Genomic DNA, 21349 nt, shown 5'->3' on the forward strand with positions numbered 1-21349 from the left:
AAAGGACACAAAGTTCTCGAGTAACTCAGTGGGTCAAGCAGCATCTCTGCAGAACATGGAGAGTTGTTGATCCAGGGTGGGACCCTTCTTTAAACTGCAGTCAGGACTACTGAGCTACTCTATACTTTGTGTCTGTCAATGGAGTTCATAATTAAGTGGAAGGTAACATCATGGGGTTGGTGAACAATCCGCATCATCACTGGTAACAGCTTAGGTTTATTCTCACTGGGAAGTTTAGATAGAAATTCTGCAAAATACTTTGTCAAATCATGGAATTATGGAATATTATAGTACAGAGGAGACCATTCATCCCTGAGGGCTCCAAGTCTCTTAGATTCATGCAACTTTTCAATTTAGTTTCAATTTAATTTTTTGAGAAAGCAAAATAATTTCTCTTTCATTACACATTAAATAGCTTAACTCAGATTATTATGTAATTGCAGTTTCACATTAGTGCATTTATAATGGGGTGTTGTGCCTTTGGAGGTGGTTTGTTGTTGGTAACTTCTGGCAGTATAAATCTCGAGGATAGTACGAGCATCAGGAATATATTTATTACAGCTTAGCAATGTTTACCTTGTGTAAAACTCAATGTTGGAGTAAGTCAGTCGGTCAGGCAACATCTTTGCATGACATGGATAGGCAACATCTCTGCAGGACCTGGACAGACAACGTCTCTGCAGGACATCTGCAGTTGTGCAGAGCTCTAGTGAGACCACACCTGGAGTATTGTGTGCAGTTTTGGTCCCCTAATTTGAGGAAGGACATTCTTGCTATTGAGGGAGTGCAGCGTAGGTTTACTAGGTTAATTCCCGGGATGACGAGACTGTCATATGCTGAGAGAATGGAGCAGCTGGGCTTGTACACTCGGGTGTTTAGAAGGATGAAAGGGTATCTCATTGAAACATATAAGATTGTTAAGGGCTTGGACACGCTAGAGGCAGGAAACATGTTCCCGATGTTGGGGGAGTCCAGAACCAGGGGCCACAGTTTAAGAATAAGGAGTAAGCCATTTTGGACAGAGACGAGGAAACACTTTTTCTCACAGAGAGTGGCGAGTTTGTGGAATTCTCTGCCTCAGAGGGTGGTGGAGGCCGGTTCTCTGGATGCTTTCAAGGGAGAGCGAGATAGGGCTCTTAAAAATAGCGGAGTCAGGGTATATGGGGAGAAGGCAGGAACGGGGTACTGATTGGGGATGATCAGCCATGATCACATTGAATGGCGGTGCTGGCTCGAAGGGCCAAATGGCCTACTCCTGCACCTATTGTCTATTGTCTATTGACATGGATCAGCAACATCTTTGCAGGGCCTGGACAGACAACATCTCCGCAGTACATGGGTAGGCACCATTTTTCACTTTCTCCTTTGATTACAATGTCTGGGTTTTATATGATGCAGGCTGACGAGGTTCAGGCAACCAAACCAATGTCAGCTAACTGGACCCAGCTGTTACCAGTGATGTTCAGGATTGGCCTCTCCCGGCCTGTCAGCCAGTGACAGGTTCAGAGCAGGTGCTCTCACATTACATATACCTTGGGCATATCCATTTTAGAGAAAAATTATCTTCACTGAAAGTACCAGAAAATGCTTGAATTCTGTCCTCAAGAGGTTGGTGGCTGTGATGGTTATGTGTATATGGGCTTGGCCTGAATTACGGTATTATGACTTTTTGCAAATTCTCCCTTACATTTTTAAAGCACTTTTCAAGGTTGTAGTAATAAAATTTCATGTTATTCATTCATACCTAGATACAGTATATAATCCATTAGTTTCATTATGGGTAGTGTTAGGGTTTATGTTCAATGAAATGAAGGATTGAGAGCAAGCGTACGCAGGCTGATATGATATGGGCAGCTAATGAAAACAGGTGCTCCTGACTAAGGATGAGCACGTCCTAGGTAAAAATCAGCGTACGTACAGTTGAATTTAGTTTATTGTCACATGTACCGAGGTACAGTGAAAAGCTTTTGTTGTATGCTAACCTGTCAGCGGAAAGACGATACATGATTATAATTGAGGCATCCAGAGTGTACAGATACATGGTAAAGGGAATAACATGAATAACATTTAGTGCAAGATACAGCCAATAAAGTCCGGAGAGGGAGGTGTCTGAACAGCCCATATCTGGCCTCCGGTATGATGGCTGCAGATTCTGAGGCAGACTTCGGAAGGATACCAGTGTATGGCTGTATTCCTTTACTCGGCAAGGCAGCAACGAGGAGAACATAGAGGCAGACCTTTACAACTGTCTGGAAATGTATTTGCATATGCTAAACATGGAGTAAATGTCAGGACTATCTGTCCTGTCCAAGATGGCTGACAGGGCAAATGTCTGCTCTGTTGACTCAGAGAAAGTTCCACTCAACTTCTGCCACACGAGTGAGAAGATGGCCTGAGGGTTGGTGGCAACTTGTGACCAAATAGGTTGTCTAGCTGAGGATTATGCTGCCATGCCTTATTTCACATAAGGTCATAGGAAGCCTGGCATATTTCCACCACGTGCATCTGACAAACATGGCACTAGAATGGCTACACAGACGTCCTGCTCTTATGTTGCAACTTACATTTAAAACTTAAAGCCCAATCTGCAATTTTTCTTCCTCGTGTCCGGCCATCTTCTATATCACATCTTTCCAGTTGGTCAGTGACGGTTGACGGTCAGTGATTGCAGAATTGGCTACTTCAGTCAGTCACTGTGGTACAGTTTCTGTCATCAGCATTGCCTGGGATGTGCCACGTGGAGGCTTCTGCTTGCATCCCAATCTGCAACAGTAGACTTTCAAATGTTGCCTGTGATTGTGAATGAATGGGCATGGCAAGAATCTGATATTATCTGACTATCTGAGGCATTGGAGCACATCAGCTTACAAAATGTGGGATGAAATCAAAGCCCACCGTCTGGCTGATTGACTTTCTATTGTCCTTGAAGCCACATAATGTAGCATTAAGAGAATTGCGCACTAATTGGGGCAATCAATCCTCATCAATTAATTCATGGCAAAGCCAGATATCCCTTTTCTGTGTATTCCTGGCTCAGTGGAAGAGGCATGCTCTTGGTTATTGATGTCTTGCCCCTTTACAAAATAAAAATCAGTCTCCCTGCTCCGATCTCTGAAACCCTGTACTGTTATTTGTTACCATCGGAAATTAGTTTTTGTGAATGATTATGTGTATGTGAGAGAGGGAGGTGAAGAGCCGATGATAATTATAATGCTTCGGTATAAAATTGTGTACAGTCAGTTGTAGCATGGTGCTATATGGACAGCTTGAGTATCCTGGACTCTGTCATTCTATTATAAAACATCTGTCACCAAGATGAAGAGTTGACTGCACCCCAGCCTCCCTGATTTGATGCTGCTGTGTCTGAAAAGCAGCTGACATGAAACCTCCTTCTGTTTCTGTTTGATTTTCAATCAGTACTGCTTCACAGCGAGGAATGATGCAGAATTTGATCAGCCGAGTAAGCTGCAGCCTGAGGTACATACTCAATCCATGCATTGTTTCATTTTTAATTAGCCGCATGCCAAGCTGGTTAGATGGTCAGTTTGGTTTGATCCAAGAGTATTTATTGAAATTAAAAGATAAAAGAAAATTACCAGGAACTTTCAGCACTCAAGATGATTGAAAATTATATTTCCTTCTTACACTTGGCATTTAGTTTCATTTTCACACATAAGCATATTAAATGCTGTGGCAAAATCAGCTGTTTTTATATCGTATTTTTTTCTTTCCTGGGGGAATTGAGTTTTAATTTGGCAAGGTGGAGGATTTGTATGGCTTCAGGAATCATGATAAGGGTCCAGACAGGCAGGAATTATATACTGCTGTACATGCACTGGTATCAGTGTTATGCTGCCATGACCTGCCTTCAGTACTTGAATGGCTAACTTCTTTGTCCTGGGGACCAGAAGTGGTCTGACTAAAGCACAATGAAGTTTGAGCATGGTTTCCTCTCAATATTATTCAACATACTTAGCTACTTAACAACCAGTTTAATTATTTTTTGTCTTCTGAACTGCATTGATTGCATGTATTAAATTTGAATTAATTTAGACATATCTCGTTTTGTCTCTCCCTTTTCTTAAACTCTTTTTCACGGAATATATATGAAATCATGACGAAGTGGCAAACAACTGGCAGCATAAAATTTGCAAGTGGGAAGGTGTGACTTGACCTCAGATGTGAAAGGGGAGGAACAATATTCACTTTGAACAGAGGAACCAAAGTTGTGAGCATCGATTGTTTGGTGAGGTGGGGAGGGTAGTGATGGTTTCAATGGTTTCTATACCGAGGTACATAGAAAATAGGTGCAGGAGTAGGCTATTCGGCCCTCCGAGTCTGCACCGCCATTCAATATGATCATGGCTGATTATCCAACTCAGTATCCTGTACCTGCCTTCTCTCCATATCCCCTGATCCCTTTAGCCACAAGGACCACATCTAACTCCCTCTTAAATATACCCAATGAACTGGCCTCAACTACCTTCTGTGGCAGAGAGTTCCACAGATGCACCGCTCTCTGTGTGAAAAATGTTTTTCTCATCTCGGTCCTAAAAGACTTCCTCCTTATCCTTAAACTGTGACCCCTTGTTCTGGACTTCCCCAACATCGGGAACAATCTTCCTGCATCTAGCCTGTCCAACCCCTTAAGAATTTTGTAAGTTTCTATAAGATCCCCCCTCAATCTTCTAAATTCTAGCGAGTACAAGCCGAGTCTATTCAGTCTTTCTTCATATGAAAGTCCTGCCATCCCAGGAATCAGTCTGGTGAACCTTCTATGGCAAGAATGTCTTTCCTCAGATTAGGAGACCAAAAGTGAAAAACCTTTTTTGCATGCCGCTCAGCAAGAGCTCACCATTCATAAGCGCAGACACCCGGTTAGTAGAGAACGTACAGAACAGCCCACTGAATACATATGGAAGAGTTATCATTTTGCCGCCATTTTAACAGTCCCACAAGGGCTTATTGCAGCCGTCGCTTCCATTCCGATCATCCCGCAAACCATCGTCCCTTTCCTTGCAGGGGCGGGTGCTCCTACAGCGGATCTTGAGGGTGCAGGAAAGACTCCACCCCACCCCCCTCCCTCCCCGCCCATTCTTCCAGTGTCCACCGTCATCTATAGTAGCGAGGATCTGGGCTGCAGCGGAGAGGTGAAATGTGGAAAGAGAATGGACCAAAACATCAAATAAACAAAACATTGGAGGAAAGACAATGCAACATGCAATGTGATGCAACATATCCAATGCAGATAATGGTGATGATGAACTCAATGACTATCTTTACATTCACAGCCCATGGGCTTCATGATCTGGAATGTATTGGAATGCAAAAAATGTTTGGAGTATTCTAAATGAGATAAATATGCAAGTTTCCCCAGTGGGAAATAAATTCTATACTATAACTAATGTCCACTGCTTTTTTCAAGCTTTCCGTTATTAATTATTTTTCCAGAACACACAAATATAAATTCTGTCACATACTCTGGCCAAATGTAGGTAAATATCTAATGCTGTTGTTTCGCATGAAGCAATTCATCTGTGAGTCAAAATAATTTGCAGTTGTATTTTGGTGACAATACTCAAGGCCATTTTCATGTGACCATTAAAATTAACCAATCAGCTCTCTTCAAGATCCTCTGAGCACCTCCTTCCAGGTTGACCACCTCTGAAGTTGAGAAGTTAACATTAGAAAAGAACTGATGAACCTTTGACCGGGATCACCAGCTTTTATAACATCAAGGCCTGGATAGAATGGATGTGGGATGGATGTGGAGAGGATGTTTCCACTAGCAAGGTCATAGCCTCAGAATTAAAGGACGTTCCTTTATGAAGGAGATCAGGATGAATTTCTTTAATCAGAGGTGATGAATCTGTTGAATTCATTGCCACAGAAGGCTGTGGAGGCCGTCAATGGATATTTTGAAGGCAGAGCGAGATAGATTCTTGATTAGTACAGGTGTCGGGGGTTATGGGGAGAAGGAAGAGGGAAGATAGGGTAAGATAGGCCAGTCATGATTGAATGGTGGAGTGGACGTGATAAGCCGAATGGCTTAATTATGCTCCTATCACTTATGAACCTATGAATCAATACTGTAATTCCTGGAAGATTTAAAATACGTCTTGGAGCCAAGAATATCAGATACACGTTAACTAGATGTAGTTCTTGCAACCAGCTGAGCAAGAATATTGACACAGCATCCCAAAAAGATAGTTTAATACACAATAATGACATTTTTTCTTAAGGGAAGGCTGTGAGAGGGCACCAAATACTTACGTAGAGTGAGGGAATGAAGAACCATGAACCCAATTACTTCACAACCATGCAGGTCAAACTGGTAGAATCCTCAAAGGAAATGATTTGTCCATTCACAGGACCATGTTTTTACATGAGGGGGAAGACATTCGAGAAAGTTTGGAAGGGGTGGGCGAAGGATTCCACCAGTTTGACCTGCATGGCTGTGAAGTAATTGGGGAGGCTGAACATTCAGCAAGTAAACATCCTAAAAATACACGGCATTTAGTAAGGCAGACTGTGACCTTTGAAGGAGATAATTAAATCTAATTATGTAGGAAAGAACTGCAGATGCTAGTTTAAATCGAAGGTAGACACAAAATGCTGGAGTAACTCAGCGGGACAGGCAGCATCTCTGGAGAGAAGAAATCTAATTGAATTTCTTGTCCTTTTTCACAGATGGACCCAGTTCAGAAAGCAGTGATAAATCACACGTTTGGGGTACCACTTCCTCCAAGAAGAAAACAAGTAATTTCATGCAACATCTGCCAACTAAGATTTAATTCTGATGTGAGTGTACAAGGCAAAAGGATGCATTTAAGCCCATAGTTGATGCAGCAGAGGTGTACTTCTTACCACACATATGACATAGATTGGCACTAGATGGAAACTGACCCTGAATCACCCGAGAATAGCTTGTTCTAGGATCTTTAGGTTTTGAGCTAAAGAATCCCTTTGAGAATAGGGAAGATTCAAACAAGAGGACATGACTTCAGAATTAAGGGACAGAAGTTTAGGGGTAATATGAGGGGGAACTTATTTACGCAGAGAGTGGTAGCGGTGTGGAATGAGCTCCCAGTGGAAGTGGTGGAGGCAGGTTCATTGGTATCATTTAAAAATAAATTGGATAGGCATATGGATGAGAAGGGAATGGAGGGTTATGGTATGAGTGCAGGCAGGTGGGACTAAGGGGAAAAAAAATTGTTCGGCATGGACTTGTAGGGCCGAGATGGCCTGTTTCCGTGCTGTAATTGTTATATGGTTATATGGTTATACGGTTAATCCGTTTCTTTCATAGTTACCGACTGATTATTTTGTATTCTAATCCTTTGCCACCTGACTAGGGCTGTTAATTTATTTATTTCACCAAGAGATCTGTGCTAATGTATGAGAGAAAAGGAATGTTCAAATCTTGAATTTCTTGTTCAGAATTTGGACCTTGAAAGCAATCTTGGCATGTTGTCAATGTCAATTATTTAATAGATGAGGAATCTTTTGACCCTTTCAGCGTCTTACCTCTGCCATCAATCACTTTTTATCATGGACGAGTGGCTTTTCTGATTGTTGTTCAAATTCACCAGCATGAAAAATGTTGCACCTGGAGAATTTGGAAAGTATTTTCGAATAAAGGGTGACACAGTGGTGAGCTTTGTAAAATGCACAGTAAAACTATAGGTGAATTCCAACAATGTAATTTGTACAAACGCAGACTTTTAAATCTAATAAAATACTAGTCTCAGCTAAAATATTGGGATCATGGAAGATCATATGTTGAAGTTGTCAAAGAGTAATAAAAGGATCTTTCAGCTTATTAGTTGCAAAAAGATTCATTTTTGCTCGAGGCATTGTCTTGACAGGTAACAAATCAGGCAAAAATACTTTAATAGTTGTGGGGACAGGCGGAAGAAGAATAGTAATAAACCAGCCATGTGTCATTTACACCAATATGATGCCATGTGTAAATGACAATGATGAATTTTGATGTGTGTTATGTAACTGTGTTAGTTTGTTTAGGCTGCAGATCATGCTTATGATGAGCAAAAGACTGAATGTTAGGATGTTACAAGACATTGGGGTTGTTACAAATGTTTTTTTAATTGTGCTTAACATCATTAAATAAGTGAACTTTAACGATTCAGCTGTGTAAGAAGCGGTTACACAGTGGCATCACCATAGCGTCACCTACGCATTTTCTCAATACAATAGCAATCTAACGGACACCTTAGGACTGCAAGATCATGTATCTGACCTTCTATTAAATCAATATGCACATGTGGTAAACAGAAAAAATACAGAGTGCTGCAATTTACATCTCCTAACTGTCCATGACTACTACTTTAACAGTTGCACCAAATAATATATTTTCTTTGATCGACTAAGTTTAACATTGCAAAGGTCATGGGGAATAATTTTCATAGAGTTCTCGTAATAACTATTGTAATTTAAGTGGAAAAATGGAAGAAACCTATCAAGGGATTACTTCAAGTGATTTTGGCAGTTAGCATTGAAATGATGTGAAGGGGATTTGGAAAACATTTGTGGTAATATCAGGCACTAATTGTCATCATCAGGAAAGAATTGTTTGAATGAGTCATGGTAGTGGATTAATATATATATATATATATATGTTGAAAGGAGAGAATTTTAAGGGTTGTGGGCAAACGCTCTGGAATGGTGTAGAGCTCTTTCAAGGAGCTGCCATGGATATACTGGTTGGACGGTCTCTACCTGTGGTGTATGATTCAGTAATTCTGTTAATTGGTTGCCTGTTTTATTTAGTTAATCTTTGTAACATCTCCTCACACCATGTCTGAATCAACTTAATGTGAGCCTGAACTTTAATCGATTGTTTTCCATCAATTTGAGAAGTCCTGGATTATTATCTTTAACATTCTACCTGTTGCTGAAATAAATCTGTAAGTATTCCACTATCTATCAGGTGCATCACATTGGTCAGCTGTTTTAAACAGTATCGTCCTTCTTGGCACAGATACGAAAATTTGTTATATTCCATTATAGTAACAATAACCATTCTTTTTCATGTGCAATTCTGCTTGGTAAATTTCTCAAGGCACTTCACAAGACCAACACAAGCAGTTCCAAAGTTACCAATACGTTCTGTCCATCTTTCATTCATTTGCTCTATATACCTTCGATATCTCTTGTTTCCCTTTCCCCTGAGTCTCACGAAGGGTCTCGACCCAAAACATCACATATTTTACTCCAGCTTTTTGTGCCTATCCAGAGTTTAATGTCTTGAGGACTAATAGCAGTGCCGAAGCTGTTCAAGAAGCTGAATAAAAGGACTGTAGGACTCGAAGAGTCGGCTAAAAGTATCGAGGTGTGAAAATGCTCACCTCCAGATTCAGGAGCTGTTCCTTCCCAGCTGTTATCAGACAACTGAACCATACTACCAACAACTAGAGAGCAGTCCTGAGCTACTATTTACCTCGTTGGAAACCCTCAGACTATCTTTACTGGACGTTATCTTGCACTAAACGTTATTCACATTATTCCCTTTTATCACATATCTGTACGTTGCAAATGGCTTGATTGTAATCATTTGTGGTCTTTCTGATGACTGGTTAGTATGCAATAAAAGCTTTTCACTGTACCTTGGTACATGTGACAATAAACTAAACTATACTCTACAACCTTGGGGTCGGGTGACGACATAGTGAAATCTGAAGAGGAGACTCGTAAATTTAAAACTAATGTATGGATGCATCAAGAACAGATGTAGGTGAATGAGCCTTGATGCGATGGTCAGACAGGTTCTGACTGAGTGTTTTATCTGATTTCATGTAGGAAGAAAGAAAAATGTACAGATTTTGTGCAGAAAAATGTGCGATGTTGCATTTTGGGAAGTCTAACAAGGGCAGGTCCCACACAGTGAATGAAAAGCTCTGGGGAGAATGATCTAGGTGTGCAGGTACATAATTCCTTGAAATTGGCAGCACAGGTAGATAGGATGGTCAAAAAGGCTTTTGGCACATTGGATTTCATCAGAGTATAGAAGTTGGGAGGTCATATTGCAGTTGTATAAGACATTGGTCAGGCCACATTTAGAGTATTGTATTCAGTTCTGGGCACCATGTTGGGGCTCTCACTTAACTTTCTTTCCCTGTTACCAGATGGACACCTAGGCAGCTTTTTAGGTTGCCAAATGACAGTACTCAGACAAAGTGCATAGTTACCAGTCGGAATTATGCTCAATGAAGCATTCACATATTATTTCTGCTTCCAATAAAGTCACAAACTAAACATATTCACCAATCAAGACATGATATATCCCACAATGACATGCAGCAAAATTGTAATGCAGTATCTAAACTCTTTTTACACATTGTAATTAATGCTGTTTCTATTATTTCTTTCCACTTCCAAACAGAAATGTGGTTGGATTATTCAGCGTATGATCAACCTGTGTCAATAAATCCTGGACCATGATAACATATATGCTTAACCATGCACACTACAGATTGATGCAAGCATGATTTCTGTGAAGGACCGAAAATTACCATAACATTGCCATAGCATGGGTCGTAATTGCTATAGGTACAAAAACTCGCTTTCTACATAATTTATCCACAACAAAATATACAGGTTGCAAGGAAATTTCTAAAGGTATTTTATGATAATAGCTGATAAAACTGACTATACCCATCTGACAGGTTAAACATTACAATAACTGACAAGAGATGGCCAAAGGACATAACTGCAGCAAATGTTCTTTTGGCAACATGTTTAAAGGTGTCAAAACGCCACATTACTGGACATTCAGATTAGATGTATGTGTTGTGAACAGCAATGAAGATACCCAGTTTGTATGCACCAGATTAAAAAAAATGTATTGATAAACACTGTTTCCATCATTCCCACTTCAGAATTAACGTTAAAATTTCAACTGAAATATCTCCGGACCAAATTTGTGATGTATATGATCGACTGTAGAAGTCTAACCTGGATAAATCCACCGTATAGTTGTGAATGTTGCTCATTAAATAACTACAGTACTGATACTCCATATTAAGAGCATTGATTTGACGTTAAAATGAATTCTGTAATAACGTGTCAACGGTAGCAGTGAGAATAGAACACTGCGGTTTTAATGTTTCACGTGTTCTCAATTTAATTAATCCATCTTTATGGATTAAAACAAATAATAACATTGGGAATTAAAACAGATTTGATTGCATTCCGTTATCAAACATAGTCAATGTTCGCTCTGAAGACATTTCCTGCAGAGTAGCGGGGGGACAGTACGGGATGGACGGGGAGAATCAGTACAGGATGGATGGGAGGATCTGTACAAGGTGAATGGGGGAGATCGGTGCAGGATGAATGGGGGGCTCAGTGGAGGATGAATGGGTGGCTCAGTGCAGGATGGATGGGGGGGGACCAGTGCAGGATAGATGGGGGGATCAGTACAGGATGAAAGGGGTATACAACAATTCTGGAGAAACTCACCAGGGGAGGCAGCATCTATGGAGTGAAGGAAATAGGCAACGTTTCAGGCCGAGACCCTTCTTCAGACTGATCCCCCCATTCTTCTTGAATGGGGGATCAGTACAGGATGGATGGGGGAGATCAGTACAGGAGGAATGGGGGGTTCAGGACAGGATGAATGGGTGGACCAGTAAAAGATGAATGGGGAGATCACTACAGGATGGATGGGGGATCAGTGCAGAATAAATGGAGGGGGGTTAGTACAGGATGAATCGGGAAATCAGGATGAATGAGGGAACAGTACGGGATGAATGGGAGATCAGTAAAAGATGAATGTGGAGATCACTACAGGATGGATGAGGGTATCGGTGCAGGATAAATGGAGGGGAGGTCAATACGGGATGAATGGGGGGATCAGTACAGGATGAATGGGGGGGAGCAGTGCAGGATGGATGGGAAGGGGGGTCAGTACAGGATGAATTGTGGGACCAGTGTAGGATGGATGGGGTGTGGCAGGAGAATGCGGGGAGGATAGGGTGATCAGTGCAGGATATATAGATAGATGGAGGGGGGGTGGGGGGGCAGGTGGGGGTAGATGGGGAGGGGAGCACAGGGGATGTCAGTGAGGACTGAATAGAGGCGGGAATGGGGATCAGTGCGGGATGGAGAGGAGGGGTCCCAGTAGAAGGGGGGTGGAAGGAAAGTCAGCGCTCCTCGGACATCACCGGCATCATCGCCTTGGCTGTCCCTGTCCACCGCCAAGTACCGCCGCAAAAGGGAGGAGGCAGCTGGGATCTCCTCGCCACCGGCACCCCTCCTCCGTCAGCCAACAGGAAGGTGCAGGTGCTTCAGACAGCTGAAGGGAGCCTCCCCCTTCCTCGCTCCCTCCTCCCGGCCTCGGCGTGCGGGAGGGATTGTTTTGGAAGCGGTTATAGCCATTGGCAGAGTGGTATGCAGCGACCGCTATCAGGGCGGGCGAGGTATGGGAGGAGGTGGTGTCGCTGCCGCTGCTGCTGTGTGGGGCCCGTCATTTGCTCCGACCCTCCATCACCCCGCACTTCGTACCTTTGCCCCGCACTACAGCCGTCGTCGTTGCCGACGCAAAACGTCACGTTCCTTTTCTCCAGAGATGCTGCCTGACCTGCTGAGTTACTCCAGTTTTTTGTGTCTATCTTTGGTATGAACCAGTATCTGTCGTGCCAAGCCGGGCAAAATGACTCGGCATCTAGGTTATCCGGCGGCACTTTGGGTGGCCATTGTCACCGGGGCCAACTGTTAATTTTGAGCCCTGCATGTTATGGGAAAGATGTTGTCAAGCTGGAGAGGATGCAGTGAAGATTTCCAAAGAGGTTGCCAGGAATCAAGAGCCTGAGTAATAGGGAGAGGTTAAACAGGCTCGGACTCTATCCCTTGAAATACAGGAGGATGAGGGGTAATCTTATAGGGGTGTACAAAATCATGAGAGGAATAGATTGGGTAAATGCACAGAGTCTCTTGGCTGGAGTAGGAGAATCAAGAACCAGAAGACTAAGATTAAGATGAGCAGGGAAAGATTTAATAGTATCCTGAGGGGTACCATTTTTGCACTAATGGTGGTGGGTGTATGGAATGAGCTGCAGGAGGAGGTAGTGGAGGCAGGTACTATTGTTAAATATTAGTAACATTTGACAGGAACATAGAGAGGATGGATTTAGAGAGATATAGGACTAGTGTAGATGGGACATGATGGTCGGTATGGGCAAGTTGGGCCGAAGGACCTGATTTCACACTGCATGACTCCATATCAAGCTGTGTATGAAGTGTTCCCACTCCCTCTACATCACCCACACGTGCACAGCTGCTTAAACAGCAGTTGGTATATCTTTACTGCTCCGATTAGCAAAGGAACAGCAATGACTTGACTAACTGCAGAGTCAGATGTATGTTTTTAGAAGTCCAATCATATTAATGCTCAACATTTAATAGGAAGGTTATAATGAATGGGAATCAGTATTATCAATGTAAAATATTTATTGATTGGTAGTCATGGGGACTTTTCAAACATATTCACCAAGTAATCTTTCAAGTGTAGGTGGAGGCTGCAATCATTACAAGTACAATTCTGTATATTCTGCACACACCCTCATCTTAGAGCCAACATACTGAATCCAGAATGTGGGTGTGCAGAAGTGTGCATTAGCTTTTTTGCGTGACTGTTTCACAAAGACGGGTAACAGGAAAAGAGCTATCAAAATAATTAAAAGTCATTAACTGAACATCAGGACGTACATGGTAAATGGTAGGGAATTGAAGAATACAGTTGAACAGAGGGATCTGGGAATAACCATGCATAGTTCCTTGAAGGTGGAATCTCATATAGATAGGGTGGTAAATAAAGCTTTTGGTATGCTAGCCTTTATAAATCAGAGCATTGAGTATAGAAGCTGGGATGTAATGTTAAAATTGTACAAGGCATTGGTGAGACCAAATCTGGAGTATGGTGTACAATATTGGTCGCCCAATTATAGGAAGGATGTCAACAAAATAGAGAGAGTACAGAGGAGATTTACTAGAATGTTGCCTGGGTTTCAACAACTAAGTTACAGAGATAGGTTGAATAAGTTAGGTCTTTATTCTCTGGAGCGCAGAAGGTTAAGGGGGGACCTGATAGAGGTCTTTAAAATGATGAGAGGGATAGACAGAGTTGATGTGGACAACCTTTTCCCTTTGAGAATAGGGAAGATTCAAACAAGAGGACATGACTTCAGAATTAAGGGACAGAAGTTTAGGGGTAATATGAGGGGGAACTTCTTTACTCAGAGAGTGGTAGCGGTGTGGAATGAGCTTCCAGTGGAAGTGGTGGAGGCAGGTTCATTGGTATCATTTAAAAATAAATTGGATAGGCATATGGATGAGAAGGGAATGGAGGGTTATGGTATGAGTGCAGGCAGGTGGGACTAAGGGGAAAAAAAAAATTTTTGTTCGGCACGGACTTGTAGGGCCGAGATGGCCTGTTTCCGTGCTGTAATTGTTATATGGTTATATGGTTATATCAATGGTTGATATAACCATTGATATAATCAAAGGTCACATTAAATCACAATTTACATATATACATAGAAAATAGGAGCAGGCCATTCAGCCCTTCGAGCCAGCACCGCCATTCAATGTGATCATGACTGATCATCCACGATCAGTACCCCGTTCCTGCCTTCTCCCCATATCCCTGGATTCCACTAGCACTAAGAACTCTATCTAACTCTCTTTTGAATGCATCCAGTGAATTGGCCTCCACTGCCTTCCGAGGTAGAGAATTCCACAAATTCACAACTCTCTGGGTGAAAAGGTTTTTCCTCATCTCAGTTCTAAATGCCCTTATTCTTAAACTGTGGCCTCTGGTTCTGGACTTCCTCAACATCGGGAACATGTTTCCTCTATCTAGCGTGTCCAATCCCTTAATAATTTAATATGTTTCTATATGATCCCTTCTCAGTAGAAATCTGAGCTTGTACATTCAGAAACTGTCTTCTACAGATCCTCTTCTTCTGACCATCTTTTAGTTTAGTTTAGTTTATTGTCACGTGTACTGAGGTACAGTGAAAGGGTTTTGTTGCGTGCTTGTAATCACATGATTACAATCGAGCCATCCACAGTCTACAGATACATGAAAAAGGGAATAACGTTTAGTGCAGAACAATGTCCAGTAAAGTCCTATTAAAGATTATCTGAGGGTCTCAAATGAAGGATTAATGCAACCCTAATAACACTGCTTAAAAGGAACATTGAGGTTAGCGTACCTTTGCCTCCCTCAATATCATGAGGCTTCTCGCCTCTGAATCAAAATAACTCGTATTACAACTTGAAAGGTTCCTGGTCCAAATTCCTCGCAAAGACACCTGTCCTCCAACATTGAATGCTTGCTGTCATGCTCCACACCCAGGTTATGTGCCTCCTCCGGAACTGATAATGCACTTTCAAACAGCAGCAAATCTTTGAAGATTTGAATTGATCATCAACTGAAAATGTTGTGCAAATTACAACAGGAAATTGAGGAAAATCAGAGAGAATTTCCTGATTCTTATTTAGTTGTCTTTTTTTTTAAATAGCGAAACAAAGAACTGGTTAATGCTGGTTAATAAAGGACACAAAGTGCTGGAGTTGCCCTTGACAGACCCATGAAAAATACCTACCACGTACATAATTAATACCTAATGTATTTACCAGGTACATGTGGAAAATCATACAATAAAATTATTTACTGGTGTATAGTCGAAAATTGATCTAAACAAAAGATAATTATTGCTTTAGTAATTTCAGCCACACCCTCTATTATAAGCTAAAGTTAATATTTCTTTAGTAGCCATTCCAGATAAAGAACATTTCCAAATATAATTTTTCCAAATAAACTTCACACACACTAATCTTACATCCCATTTTATGATTTACATAACCACCCCACACATCAAATTTCATATTTTCTTGACATCAACTGTAATACTAAATTTAACAGAAGCTGATACTTATTAACAACTACATATTTCTGAGTATATCTTGGTTCAGTATATTACTAAATACCATAAGATCGACCATTTCATTTTCTTATAATTTTCATCTTCATGCTTCTCCCCTAAGTAGATTTAGTATTTTCAATGTTTTCTCTATCCTGCTGATACTGTTGAGATTAGAAAGTTATCACCTCTCACCTTCCCTCTCTGGATTATTTCCAATGTTTGTAATTGAGCCATGCTATTTTCAGACTCTCTTGGCAAGCTGTTGACTGCACTGTATTGAGCTGACATGAGTAGATTCAAGCCTAGTGTAACATCAGCTAGAGAACTTGGGATTTTTTTTAAACGCCTCCACATCACAACAAATTCCTCATTCAAGGCATACATCTCAATTGAAGTTTGGTTTCGACAATTCAGAAACTGCTTTGACATCACACTACCAAAACTCATGGAGTCTCAGCCACTGGAAGAATATGATCTGACTTGTTTACAGTATTGTGGGCCAAGCTTCCAGTCTTATGCCATATCTGTGGATCCTTCCAGTGGGCATTAGAACAGTCCAGTGAACTGGCTGAAACCTACCTCCAAACAAAACAGATTCTTCCTCCAAACTGCTTGCTATCGAGAACTACAAATATACCCTTTGCACTGAAGCAGTTAAATAACCATTCAAATGATACTATGAACATAGACTTTTCATAACGGGCTCTCCTCTGTGCTGAGACATCTCACTGAGGCCAACTGTTCTGGATCCCTTTACATTTTGCTCTCAACATATTTTTTCCACCATGCAGACGCTTTAGGAGCAGATACCTTCTCTCCAAGTATCTCACTGCCCTTGTAATACGTGTTTGTTTTACTTGCTGCTCTGCTGCAAAGTAAACGGAAATGTGGATGCAGGTTTTGCTGGTAGATGCTGGAACAGTTAACATTTCAAGCATATGGTTTTCATAGAATTCTCTTTATGTTGCCAAAAGATAGACATGTCTTTCATATTACCAACTCACACTCTACTCCATTTCAGGGAATATAACCTTTTCGTAGCCACCATTTGATTTCACCATCACAGTGTGATCTCCATCACTCAATCATTTTTTGATCGCTTTGGCCCATATCCTTAGCATGTTGAAACACTTATATTGAGCTGCATTAACTTGCCTTTTGGTTCAGGTTTCACATTCCCTCTAAGTGCAGCACATTGGTTTCCATGCTCTATGTCTAAGCTAAACTAACTTTCCTTTAAAATAGGCTACCATCAATTTTGTCACCCATAGTAATGGTATCTGTACTGTGATCACCATACATTTATAGCTAGACAGAATACCTATCCTCTCCCTGCTCTCATCCTGGATTATATATATTTTTGCCTTTCTACAGAACAAATTGATAGCTTTCAAACTCTTACTCACCATAACCACTTTATTGGAGCTTTAGTTGACCAGCAATGTCTTTAAACTCCATGCTTCTGATTATCTCTTAAACCCACCTAATCAGAGATCCACTAAATTGGGTCAGTGCATCTAAAACTTACATACAGTACATTCTGGATTTCTTCATCCCAAATGATGCAATTCTCTCATGCACATGATCCATCAATCTGAGTGACTCATTGCAATCTACATCAATGTGCACAGCTGCACCCTCCAACCCATGACTATAACAGGTTACTGAAATGGTATCCACTGCCAGTCCAACCATTTATCTCTCCTAAAAATTGGAGAGTGTCTTGTGCAAAGTTGCCAAAACAAATTTGCTTTGAAGATATTTGAATTATTTCCAATACACTTTCTGATTTAGAACAGACCAACACACAACTGTATCAATACACATGCTTATCATTGCACCCTCAATTAGTATGGTGGCTTTTAAAGGACCATCATTGTCTTCCTCTTCAGGCATGCAATAGTATGCATCAATAAACCTATTTCCATTTCTCCATCATCTGATGCCATTGTGTGGATGTTACTGGTGTGGGACTGATCCAAATCTTAGTCTCATTGATCTCAAGGCAAATAGGAAATATTATCTTTATCTGTTGGTCATTTTGTTGGGGTCTTGCACCCACTTGAAGACAAACTATCTTTTCATTCTCAATTGATGGAAAAGATTAGATCTCTAAGAAATCATAAAATGTCTGCATAATCAGGTTTCACCTATTTATTTATCGGGTTATATCACTGCTGCACAAATCTCTTATCTAGCAGCCCTGAAAGTCATTGTGCGAGGCAGTGGTTTGGTGAAGATGAGTCATTTAAAAGATACTGCTGATTTAAGAAAATTGATTGATTAGAATAGGGTTGAGTATAAATAGTAATTGGAAACTGTCTTCATAAAGTCATGATATAGTTACATAAAAGCAAGTTCATTCACTTTCTCATTTTGTGAAAAAGGAAAAACCCTGCAGTTCTCCATTATGACATTTGATTCATTTTTAAGTGAGTAACATTTTACTTTCACCACTGGCTGGAAGTCTAATTCAATTGGTCAATCTTCCCATAGTCATTCCTATCTATGTCCCTTATTGATATAAACCCGTTTATCTGCATGTGCCTTGAGGCATGACAATTAGAGGTAATGTAGAAATGGGAGTGTTAAGGAAGGCAATAGTACAGTGTGCAGCATGTGTGGTAATTTTGTCGCATTTATTTTGGGGTCTAATGTAAGTACCTGTGGATCCTTGTTAGGAATTCAAATTGAATGCTCTGAGAATCATAGAATTTTATAATGTAAAAGGACACCATTCGTCCCTTTGTGCCCGTCCGAGCCCTTTTACCATGCTCTCCATTCGCCCCCATCCCAATGTTCCGCCCCCATGGTTTAGCAAGCAAATCAAGTGGATGGTTTACAGTGTTTGGAAGGTTTGAGCATAGTGCAACAAGTGACATTTTCTTATTTTATATTTACTCTCTTCTTTTTGCAGTAAGATTTTTTGAAAATTTATTGTTGAATGTTTTTCCAGGCAGCATCAGGAAAAGTATGCTTTATATTAAAATGCATTAGCATTAATTCTTTTCATTTTTCATATATCTTGGATTATATTTTTTGTTTCCAATGTAAACCTATTTCAGGGAACAAGATAAATAATCTTTTAATAATAGTAGGGGAGGGGAACCCCCGTTCCCTGAAGAATGAGGCATCGGAAATGTCCTCATTCTTCATGGAATCGCGGTTCCCCTCCCTTACTATAGATGAGGCTCTCACCAGGGTTTCTTCTATACCCCGCAACACTGCTCTCTCTCCCCATCCCCCCTACTCGGGACAAGGGCAGAGTCCACCTAGTCCTCACCTTCCACCCCAATAGCCGTCACATACATCAAATACTTCTCCGTCATTTTTGCCACCTCCAACGTAACCCCACCACTCGTCAAATCTTCCCATCTCCCCCTCTGTCTGCTTTCCGCAAAGACCGCTCCCTCCGTAACTCCCTGGTCAATTCTTCCCTTCCCACCCAATCCACCCCCTCCCTGGGCACTTTCCCTTGCACCCGCAGGAGATGCTACACTTGTTGCTTTACCTCCCCCCTCGACTCCATTCAAGGACCCAAGCAGTCGTTCCAGGTGCGACAGAGGTTCATCTGCACCTCCTCCAACCTCATCTATTGCATCCGCTGCTCTAGATGTCAGCTGATCTACATCGCTGAGACCAAGCGTAGGCTTGGCGATCGTGTCGCCGAACACCTCCGCTCGGTCCGCAATAACCAACCTGATCTCCCTGTGATTCAGCACTTCAACTCCCCCTCCCATTCCTAATCCGACCTTTCTGTCCTGGGCCTCCTCCATAGCCAGAGTGAGCACCACCGGAAATTGGAGGAGCAGCACCTCATATTCCGCTTGGGCCGTTTGCAACCTAGCGGCATAAACATTGACTTCTCCAATTTCCGGTAGCCCTTGCTGTCTCCTCCCCTTCTCAGCTCTCCCTCAGCCCTCTGGCTCCTCCTCTTCCTTTCTACTTCCTGCCCCCCCGCTCCCCACCCTACATCAGTCTGAAGAAGGGTTTCAGCCCGAAACGTTGCCTATTTCCTTCGCTCCATAGATGCTGCCGCACCCGCTGAGTTTCTCCAGCACTTTTGTCTGCTCTGGTCTCCTGTTGATGATTGTTTCAGGCAAGTCCCTTGTTTATTCATTGCATGCACAGTATTATAGAATTAAAGCACTTAATCATAGGGCTGCGGAAACACTAAATATGAATTTCTCACAAGGCCGGCTTGTTGTTTTAGAAACGCGTGACAAAGAACTTTGCTGCTGCTAGTAGCGTTTCCAAGAGTATTATCTAACAAACAGCCTTAACAAGTCATCAGTGTCATTTAGAGTTGTTTACTTATTTGTTATTTTTCAGGATGTGATGTTGCGATCATGGCCGGTATTAATTACCCATCCTTATTGAAGCTGGCAGTGAGTTACCAACGTGAACTCTTGTGGTCCTTCTTGTGACCAAACCCCTGCAATATTGTTGGATGCATCCAAATAAATGAAAGATATTCCGTCACAATCTTCACTTGTACAATGTAGATGGTAGAGAGGCTTTAGAGGGTCATGAAGTGAGTCAGTCAACAAATGTTCTAACTTATTCAAGTTCCCATATTATTTCCGAAGAAGGGTCTCGACCCCGAAACATCACCCATTCCTTCTCTCCAGAGATGCTGCCTGTACCGCTGAGTTACACCTGCTTTTTGTGTCTTTCTTCAGTTTAAACCAGCATCTGCAGTTCCTTCTTACATATTGTTTATATGGCTGACCCAATTGAGATTCTGCACAATAGTAATCTCTAGGCTACTGAGACTGGACAAAGATGTAAGATAGAATGGAATAAATAAATGAAGAAGGTCAGACAAAGACTGTAGCTGAATACACAATAAAGAATGGTTGGGTTGAATAACCTGATCTTTTGCTGTACATCCAACTTAACCCAGGCAATTAAATTAAAAGGTTACAATGTTAGCAAACATGATCACCAATGTTTATTGGTTGTTTTGCCAGAACCACATGGCTGCAGACCAATGTTTGAACAACCACAGCCATCTTCGTCTGTACAGATTAGGACTATAAACATTATCCCCTAACTACCCATCAACTTTAATTGTACTCATAATACCCTACTGAGTCAAATATTGCCGAGATATCTGGAATTCAGATCTTCGGTCTATGTTTGGACTGAGCCTGTAATGAGGTCTGCAGCCATGTGGTTCTGGCAAAACAACCAATAAATATTGGTGATCATGTTATTGGCAAATTAATACCGTTTACTAGCACTATCAGTAAGTCATTTTCCTTGGAGTAATCTAAGAGATAATTAAATGAATGTGTTCTGCTTTCTTTGGACAGGACATATCTGGCAATTTTCCACAATGGTTTCTATTATTCTTCAGATTTTAGCATACCTGTGTTTGATTTTCTGAGTTTCTT

At 41.4% G+C, this 21349-nt stretch overlaps 1 protein-coding gene across 4 annotated transcripts in view; it reads left to right on the forward strand.

Annotated features, from left to right (window-relative positions):
- The window catches only part of LOC129712397 (zinc finger protein 385D-like), a 288509-nt gene that overhangs the window by 158717 nt on the left and 108443 nt on the right, over positions 1-21349 (forward strand). For 2 of the 4 annotated variants that reach the window (XM_055660805.1, XM_055660799.1), the window contains one exon: positions 6691-6801. The exons of the other annotated variants lie outside the window; for them this stretch is intronic. In XM_055660805.1, the coding sequence (XP_055516780.1) occupies positions 6691-6801 (111 nt within the window). The remainder of the gene's footprint in view (positions 1-6690; positions 6802-21349) is intronic. 4 annotated transcript variants of the gene reach the window in all.

Source organism: Leucoraja erinacea, chromosome 2 (assembly GCF_028641065.1).
Source record: "Leucoraja erinacea ecotype New England chromosome 2, Leri_hhj_1, whole genome shotgun sequence".
NCBI lineage: Eukaryota > Metazoa > Chordata > Chondrichthyes > Rajiformes > Rajidae > Leucoraja > Leucoraja erinaceus.